The 10,137-nt window shown below is 42.1% G+C and overlaps 1 protein-coding gene across 1 annotated transcript in view; it reads left to right on the top strand.

Annotated features, from left to right (window-relative positions):
* The first annotated feature begins 52 nt into the window (after window positions 1-52).
* The window catches only part of LOC121926322 (sodium/hydrogen exchanger 10-like), a 587,624-nt gene continuing 577,539 nt past the window's right edge, over window positions 53-10,137 (top strand). Inside the window, exons 1-2 of the mRNA XM_042459209.1 lie at window positions 53-420; window positions 1,482-1,582. Coding sequence (XP_042315143.1) covers window positions 216-420; window positions 1,482-1,582 — 306 coding nt within the window. The 5' untranslated portion in view covers window positions 53-215. The remainder of the gene's footprint in view (window positions 421-1,481; window positions 1,583-10,137) is intronic.

The following is a 10,137-nucleotide window of genomic DNA, read 5'->3' on the forward strand; positions in this document are numbered from 1 at the left end:
CGTTCGCGCGCGCATGCGCGCGAACGTTCCGAGGGCCCGAAGCGGCCCAACGGCAAAACCCGACCCTCTCTTTCCCGCCTTTTTTAACGGCTATATGTTTGAAAAGCATTGAGGCCGCGTCGCCTCAGCGCTTCGTGTATGGAGCTTACTCTCGCTCCTTTCCGCCCCTTTTTCTTCTTAAATTGTGGGAGAAAGGAGGGGGAAACCCAGTCACGATGAGCAGCTCCTCTTTCAGCAACCTGAGCTTCCCCTCCTTGGGCTTCACCCCTCGAGGCGACCCCATTTCAGTGCGGGGCTATCCGCCCGATGAAGGCTACCAGCCCGATGAAGGCTACCAGCCCGATACCTCCGGCTTCCACATCATCCGCAGGAACCGGCCCATCACTGTGCTGCTGGTTTTTCTCAGCTGCGCCGTGGCAGGTGAAGAGGAGGAGGCCCTGAGGATTTCCAGCCTCGCCTGCATCCGCGCTGCGGCGATAATAATCCAATTTGGTCCGAAACACACTCAGAAATAACCCAGTTTGAGATCGCTTTAACAGCCCTAGCTCAATGCTAGGGGATTCTGGGAACTGTAGTTTTGTCATACTGTCAGAGAGAGCTTTGGGGCCACAATAAACCAGTTCCCTAGCACTGAGCCATGGCACTTAACGCATTCTCAAACTGGATCATTTCTGCAGTGTGTTTTGGACCTTAGACACCAGCTTTGTAACTGCCCTGGCGCAAGGCTAAGGAATCCTGGGAACTAGTTGTGGCCCCAGAGCTCACTCTGACAGAGATAGCTAAAGGTCTCGCCAAATCACAATGGTAGTATGAACTTGGGCAAGTCACACACTCTTACCCATCCCTTCATATTTGCAGCTTTGACTGTTGAAACTTTGATTATTCATGGCTTTTATTAATATGCTCTCTGTAGGAACATCTTGATCCTCCACTGCAACTCTATGGTCAACTTTAAAGATTGCAATGAAAGACTTAGAGATTCCAAGAGAGAATAGTCTACTAGGTCTTTGTAGCTCCTCTAGTGCAATTCTGTGGCCAATGTCTGGCAGATGTTGACCACAGAGTTGCACTGGAGGACCTAGAGATTCCTAAAGAGGTGTCCTCTCAGGTAAAAACAATGGTTTTGATATTTGCAGTTTTTCCATATTCATGGGGGGTTTGTGCCCCTAACCCTACAAAATATAGAGGGACAATAGCAATGGCAACCCTCCCCCCTTCCGAATAAAACCATGCCAGGAAAACCCTATGATAAGTTCACCTAAGGGTTGCCATAAGTCGGAAACCACTGGAAGGCACACAACAACAATGAATAAAACCACACTTCCCAGAGTTCCATAACAATGAGCCATAGCTGTTAAAGTGGTGTCAAAATGGATTATTTCTGCAGTGTGGATGCAGCCTCAGATTCTTGTCTTAAAATGATGTAAGAATAATACTGAGCACCGATTAATGATAATATGTCTTTTGCCTCCCCTTCCCAGCTCTGCTACGAACTGTTTTGAGAGAAACAAAAGTTCCTATTCTTGTGATTATATTTTTCATGGGACTCACGATTGGAATAGTAGGCCATTTTTCATACCAGGTATGGTTCTTAAAGTGTGAGGAAATAAGGAAACTGTGGAATATATTTTGTATAATGCAAACAGAATGTACAGTTGAAGGCATGGTAGTTAGTGGTGGTGTTCCATCCTTTCTTTGACCGTTGTGTTTGCCTCTGGAACCTTTATAAATCTTGCTTCCATGTTGCTTGCTTCCAAAGGGTAGTACTGTAGTCTGTGTTCTGTGCCTTCCAAGTCTTTTCCAACTTGTGGCGACCCTAAAGCAACCCTGTAATGGGACTTGGCAAGATTTGTTCAGAGTAGGTTTGCCGTTGCCTTCCCTTGAGGAGGCTGAGAGAATGTGACTTGCGCAAGGTCACCCAGTGGGTTTCATGGCTGAGCGAGGAATTGAACCCTGGTGTCCAGAGTTAACAATAGCAAGTGCATTTCTGTACCACTCATCAATGCACTTAAGCACTCCCTAAGTGGTTTACTATGTGTAAGATGATTGCCCTCAACAAACTGGGTAGTCATTTTAGCGACAATTGGAAGGATGCCAGGCAGAGTCAACCCTGAGCCCCTGGGCTGGTATTGAACTCACAACCCTGTGGTGTGTGAGTGAGTGGCTGCAGACCAGGCATTTAACCACTGTGCTACCAGGGCTCTATAGTCTAGAATTAGAACTTTTCAGAAACACCAGGGCTCATAGTCTAGAACTCAAACCACTATGCCACAAAGAGTAGGTTAAAACAGTAGGGTTCTTGCAAGTTCATCCTCTGGACTCAGTAGATTTGTGACTGGTGAATTCTGCTTTGTACAAAAGTGTTTGGAGAGATCCACTGAGCATTTACCACTGTGAAGCTACTCATTTGGGAAATGTCCAGATTTCTTTTTTTAAAAAATCAGCTGTTTTGAACTCACCACCCCAAAAAGTAGCCTAAAGAGTAAAGGATTTGCTAAGACTGTGGAGTAGGTGGGAGGCCCATTACCTTCCAGACATCAGTTCTTCACACTCATATTTTGGCACATTTAAGTTGCCTGAACTTGATATGGTAATGGATCATTATCCTCCAGCAGCATGTGGACGAAGTGAATGGAATGCTGGGCCACTTTTTCACCCAGTCTGTTGCACCTGGCATTATTCCTCCTCCAGAGATGCAGTGTAAACTGTAAAAACCAGCATTAGTTAGTATTAATGGAATAGCAATGGAGGAGTTTGGGGGAACTGGAGCCCTTTTGGACCAGCCTGCAAAGTCTCTAATGTTTGTGAAGTCAAAGGCTTTCATGGCCGGCAGCCATGGTTTTTTGTAGGTTTTTCAGGCTATGTGGCCATGTTCTAGAAGAGTTTCTTCCTGACATTTCGCCCGCATCTGTGGCTGGCATCTTCAGAGAATGCTTGCCTGGAAAAAGTTGGGTGTATATATACTGTGTGAGCCTAGGAATGCAGGAGTGATTTGCATGTGTATTGTTCTGTGCTGATGGCTGGCCTCAGGCTGGGAGGCTAATGCAATGTTTCTCTAATGTTTGAATCATCTCTGTGTTCTTATTTGTCTTCCTGCTGTTTTTGAGGTTTGCATTAATATTTAGTATTATGTAATTCTTTATAAAATGGAGATTGTGGATTAATGGTGATTAGCAGAACATTTTTTGTCCCCATGGTTTTCCTGAACATATAAATCTGTGTGATGCTGATGCTTCTAATATGATATAGTGGACACTTATCATTAGTGGGAAATCCCTTGTTTCTAAAATAGATGTGGCTTATGGAAAAGGTAAAACTTAGATCATATAAAATAAAAACGGATCCTCCTGTTTTAATATGATTTGTCCAAAACATGCCACTCAAACCACATTCACATTAGAGATTTCCTTGGCCTCTATAATAATATATTTGGTGCATTTTAGCCTCACCAAGGCACAAAAATTCATGTGATATTTACTTTGGATCCACCTGAATTACACTAAAATTATGTCTCCCATCTCTGCTCACAGGGTGTAGTATAACAGTCATGGATTTCATTCACCCATAAGCAATATTTGAGTCTTGGATCCTTGAGGATCCATATGATTTATGAATGACACCCAGCTGAAACACACCCTCATCCTATCTTCCACGCCCAGGAGCAGGCTAGAACACAAAAATTCTGGATCTTGTCTACCTGTGTGTCACCGTACCTCAAAAGCATGGATACTTGGGGATCCATATAATTTCTATGTGGGATTCACCTGAACCACACCCAAATAATGCCTCCCATCTCTAGTCAAACATTCAACCACCAGTATCACAAATGTCTTACACTAGTGTGCCACCAAGGTGCAAAAACATGGATATGACACATGGATTCTACAGATCTACAGTATAGAGTTTCCCCAAGATCTCCTTGAACCACACTCAAATTATGTCTCCCATCCATAGTGACAGGCTAAACCATCAAAATCAGGAACCCCATACACCAGTGTATCGGCAGGTTGCAAGAACATACATTTGAGGCATAGATCCTCACCCATATTTTTATATGGGACCCACCTGAAACACATTCAAATCATGTCTCCCATATCCACTCACAGGCCACATCAGCCCCACTATTTGTTGGGGGATTTCCTTAAATCACACCAGAATAATGGCATACATCACTAGACACAAGCTGAAGCATGAACTTCACAGATCCCATGCCTGGCTACTTGACCACAATGCAAAAACATGGGTCCTTTGGATCCTTGTCATTTGTACATAGTTTTCACTTGACCCTCATCTAAATCATGAAACTTTTTTTTGACATAGACTAATTCATTAAAAAATGCCCGATCCCATACATCAGTAAAATACAAAACTATGTATCCATGTTGTCAGCTGACATGGTTCCATAGCATTTTTACACAGGATCCATCCTAAACCACTACTAAAACCTGTTACATAGATCAAATAGTTTTGAAAGAATATCTACCCATAAAATTTACACATTTTGAAGAAATCATTTAGATCCACAAGGATTTGTACCTGAGATCCATAATTTTGCAGCCTGGTGGCATATGGGGGTAGTCAATCCACAATTTTTGTGACTGACCCTGTGGTTGGGGATGGGAGAAATGGTTTGGATGTGGTTCAGATGGATATCAAGTAAAAGTCCTATGGATCCATACCTGGGATTCATGTTTTTGGTCCATAGTGGCACAAGTGTGTACTAGAGCCAATGCTTTTTGTTGTACAATCTGTGGCTGGAGATTGGAGACTCAATTTGGGTGTGGTTGAGTAAGATTCAGTATAGAAATCCTATACATCTGTGAGAGTTTATTTCTGGGACCCATGTTTTTCCACTGTGGTGGTGTATGTATGTACAGGAGCTGTGATTTTTGTGGCTAACTCTGTGGCTAGAGATAAGAGGTGTTGTTTGGATATGTTTCAGGTGGATCTCAAGTAAAAATCCTATAAATGCATGAGAATGCAGGCGAATCCAGTGGAGAAACCCTATGGATCTGGGAGGATCCATGGCTCTGATCTTGTCAGTGCAACTGCTGGGGTCCCACAACCACTGTCAGCAACTCAAACAAGTCCTGGAGTTAAATCAGACCCTTGTAGCAGAGCTGGCAATTTCCAGAAGCTGAAGCCGACCATATATGCTAGATAGGTCAGAAATCAATTGAATAAAATATAATTACCATTAAATAAACATGAAAGACTGAAGTCTAACGCATGATGATCTGAATGGCAAAGCATTTGATCAGCTTTATTAACTTTAAAAATTAAATGGCTTAGGTCCAGACTATCTGAAAGATCTATATCTGCATACAAACCTGCAAGAGTTCTAAGTATTAGGAGAGGCTTTCTCTCTGTCTTGTACCAATCAAAGTCTCATTGGTGAGGACATGAGAGAAAAGTCTAATGGGTTTGTCCCTCTGGTATGCCCTTTCACAGGAGGCTAGACAAGTGATGGCGAAACTATTGGCAAGCGTGCCAGAGGTGGCCAGAGCCCTCTCTGTGGGCACAGCACCATGTCCCACAAAGACTTCACTTGAGTTGTCATTAGAAATCCAGAGGAAGTGGCACTTTGCAATAAATAAGTTGCATTTGGGTTGCAGTTTGGGCATTCGTTCTACTCTAAAAGGTTCTCCACCATGGCTAGACTATTCCCTCCATGCTTGTTTTCACCCGTAGGCAAAGATGTTTTTGTTCAAGTAGGATTTTAACATACGACTTTTCCAGGGAGGCTTTTATATGGGGTCTATGTTCTATTTATGTTTTTTTAACTCTTGTATTTTAACATAATTTATACATTTTTTATTTAATCATTTTATTGTTTTCACATTTTTATTATTAATTTTAACCAGTTTATCTGTGAGCCAACCTTGGGTTCATTCTGGCAAAAGGTGACTAAATAAATAAATATAAATTTTAAAGATTTCAACTCCCAAAACACTTTTAAAGCCTGTGGAGTGAGTAAAGTCCTGAACACTCAATAAGACAGGACTTTAAAAACTTGGCATTGTTTGCCTCCCACATGGGCATAGGCTTTGTGCAAATCATCTATTGGAAAGTGAGAGGAGTTAATCTGAACTAGACACTCTTCTTGGCTACTGGAAAATTATCCTTTTCGCAGAAAAGCTCCTGATTTCACTCTCTGCTACTTCCTCTGTGTACCTTCTAAGGCAATTTTATTACCTAGATTAAGGTGCCTCACGTGTATTGTTGAAAATTGCTCATTCTAGGCAACCTGTTGCTATACAGACAGCAGCTTATATCTGTAGTTCGGCCAGAACCACCAGATGAAAGTGGTTGCCCTATCATTAGAATAATGCCTCTCAGTCAGTTCTGTTCCAGAATGGCTTTTTCTGTGAAGACAGAAAAGATGCAACTCCAGAGCCCATGGCATAATACAACCACCCGTTGGCACTGCAGCAATCAGAGCAAAGAGGGCCTGTCCTTACCAGAAATGACCGGAAACATTGGAAGCAAGGGCATTTCAGTTATTTGCTGACAGACAAGCCCGTTGCTGCTGCTGTACACAACATGTAACTATGTCATTATCCCTATGTCTGAAGATACTAAACTTCAGAAAAAGAAACTGAAAGTGATATTTCTTACCTGCCAAAATGATTTCGAAATATATAAAAATCCATCTCAAATGCAGCTGTAAAATTATTATTTGGTGTAACAATGAAGAAAAAGTACAGGGTTCTCTCTGCAATGTTCTTCACAAAGGGTATCTGATATACAAAGAAAAAGAAAGTATTATTAGTTCAGAATGTCTCATATGATAAAACATTTGCAGTATTGTTCCCAAAAGTTGTAGTTAAATTTCTCTATATAACACATAAAGAGAGGCAGACGTGCTGGATCCCTTGGTTGGACACCCACCAGGTGGAAGGCTGGATGTCTGAAACTTATCCTTCTCAATGCCTTCTGATGGGACAATGTAACATGATTTTGCAGAAGTAACTAAGATAAATTTTAAACATTTTAAAATAAGCAGTAATGAGGGAACTTCTCTTGAGCTCAGGTTGGGACCGTGGGTTGACAATCTGAATGATTTTATTTTGTTTTTTAACCAGAAAATAACTCCCCCCCTAAAAATAGTTCTGAAACGATCCAAAAGACACAGATTTCATAAGTAACACAATGGGATCCAGATGCTCCCCAGCACCACCAGCCCTCTCTTGTAAGTCATGCATCTTGCTCTATTAGCCTTTCTTTGCCTTCTACTGAAGATGATCATCTGGAGACCTGAGTAGCCTCCATCTTCCTTCCATCCTCTCGCACCTTGAACACAAGAGAAATATATTTGCGCAAAAGAGCCATGGACATGTGATTTTTGGATGCATTCTAATTCTAAACTATGTTCTACAACTAATGCTCCTGAGTGCTGTTAGATATGTCCAAAGGCCTCCTGGTAAAGATGAAGCTGTGAGATATACTGTTTAAGGTACTGTCATTATACTATAGATTCAGGGAAATGACATTTCCCAAAATTCCGGGAATCTTGATATGAAAAAGAACAACAAAAACACTAGTGTTCAAGAAGTCAGGAGAGAAAAAAACTCAGTTTAGTTTAATTCTGATCCACGAACTTCTGAGGAACCTGCAGCTCAATTTGAACAGCAACATTATTAACAAAAAGATTAGGACTCTCTTAACAGGTTTTTAGTTATGGTATCCAATGAAATTACAAGTAGCTTCTTTCACTAAAAAACTTACATGTCTGCCAGCCTGTTTCTGCAAATCTGGCAAATGTTTAAAGAAAAATGATACACTATATCATGTATGTTGTATTGACAGGGCTAACTCTTGACAGTTTGGCAGATTCAACTGTTACAGTAAAACTTAAATTAAGCCAGTAGAAGTTAGTTTTTAGTTGTGGTAGATATGGAGAATTTCAAGTTAAATGTACAGTTCTCCCTCCATTCTCGCAATCTTAGGACTTGTGTCCTTTACCTATGCGCGAGAGAAAAACAATAGGGCACATGTCCAAGAGCGCACATACCGGCGCACCGGCATGTGGCTATATTCAAACCAATGGAGCTTGAATATAAACAAAACTCTGTTTTCGTGGAAGGATCCAGAATGAATCCCCCACGAAAAGGAGGGGCAAAGTATAGGCCTACCTCAGTTAGCAAATCCACTCAAAGACTTTTCTTCTATCACTTTTTTTATACATGCCCAGTCCCCTTCTTCGTCCTCTGCCTAGCTGGAAGGTTTTAGCCGCAGCAGCAGCCCTGGTATAAATGGTGGAGAGCTGAAGAAATACTGACTTTCAAGGTTGGATTGCAGCAATGTTTGTATAGATGAGCTGGGAATAACAGGTTGCATATCTTTAAACTAGTTTGAGTGGTCATCTGTGCAATCACTAGAAAAGACAATAATGCTAGGAAAGGTGCGAGTAGTAGAGAGAGGGAGACAGCACACCAGATGAATAGACTCAATCAGGGCAGTTCCCATCTCTTGTGACAGGTTGAGAACAATCATGGATTAATGAATCATAGGTTGGAAAAGACCACAAGAGCCACCAGTCCAACCCCCTGCTATCCCGGAAAACCACGATCAAAGCTCCTCACAGATGCTATCCACTCTATTTAAAAACCTCCCAAGAAGGAGACTCCACTGCAATCCAATGGAGTGTGTCCCACTGTTAACAGCTCTGACTGAGATTTAGGTGGATCTCTTTCTGCAATGGAATCCATTGCTACCAGGTCCTATTCTCGGAGCAGCAGAAACAATGTTGCTCCACCCTCAACATGACCTTCCTTCAATATTTAAACAGAGCTATTATATCACCTCTTAACCTCTTTTCTCCAGGCTAAACTACCCGCTCCCTAAGTCTGTCCTTTAAAGCTGGTTTCCAGACCTTCATTTTGGTAGTCCTCCCTGGACACACTTCATCTTTTCACACCGATTTTTAATTGTGTGCCCAGAACTGACACAATATTCCAGGTGAGGCCTGACCAAAGCGCGTAGAGTGGCCCTATTACTTCCCTCAATCTTACACTCATGCATATCAGGATGCAAAATCACAGATCCAAGGCACAGAGCCATATAATTTTTTAAGAGTTGCACCTGAAAACACACTCACATCACATCTCTCCATCCCTAACCACAGGCTGACTCCACAAAAAACATAGATTCTGTACACTATGTGAACAAAAATATACATCCAAATAATGTGGCACAAAACTATACATCCAAACCACAGTTTCTATGGATCCATAGGATTTTTAAATGGGATCACACGAACCACCATCAAGTCATGTTCTCATCCCTGACACAGACTAAACAATAAAAACTTGGTCCCTTATACCAGTACACCACCAAGATTCATAACACATGGCCCTAAGGCACAGATCCATAGGACTTTCTATATGGAATCCATTTAAATACTCTCAACCATTTTTCTGATCCCTAGCCAAAGGCTGGACGATAAAATCACGGATCCTGTACCTAAACACACCACCAGGGTGCAAAAACATGCATCCAAGACATGGGTTTTTTCAAGATCCAAACCTCACAGACCACACTGAATTCCTGACTTCTATCCCTAGCCACTGCCAAATCACAAAAATCATGAATCTTGCTACCAGTGCACCACCAGGTGTAAAATATAGATCTGTCAGGGATCTGAAGGGTTTTTAACAACACAGCACACGGGAATGTTGATGTGTGTGTGTTTGCCATGAGCATTCAGCAGAGTGGCAAGGCTGATCAGCACAGCTGAAGCTCATTGGCTCAAGGAACTTCAGTGTCTAGGTTCACACGCCATGGATGATGAAACATGTGTCTGGATTGCACAGGAGACACTGACATGGTTACACACCTGAACTCACTGGGTTTGGGAGACCACATGGTTGGAGACTATAATAAACCCAGGGGTTGCAAGGGATAGCTTGTGGGTTTGAAGTAGGAGTTGGATTGGTAGTTTTTGGAGTTTTAGAGATCTAGTTTTTATTACTGTATAGCACATGTGATAAAGAGCACTTTGGGGACTTTGTTTCTCTGTGGTGGTTTATCGAGAAAAAGCTCCAGCATCGGTTTGCTGTGTGTCCCCGGAGGTTCCTGCATTGCTGCAGTTCCTGGAAGACATCCAGTTGTGTCATCCCAATTGGACTTTGGAGC

This window comes from Sceloporus undulatus, chromosome 1, assembly GCF_019175285.1.
Source record: "Sceloporus undulatus isolate JIND9_A2432 ecotype Alabama chromosome 1, SceUnd_v1.1, whole genome shotgun sequence".
Classification (NCBI taxonomy): Eukaryota; Metazoa; Chordata; class Lepidosauria; order Squamata; family Phrynosomatidae; genus Sceloporus; species Sceloporus undulatus.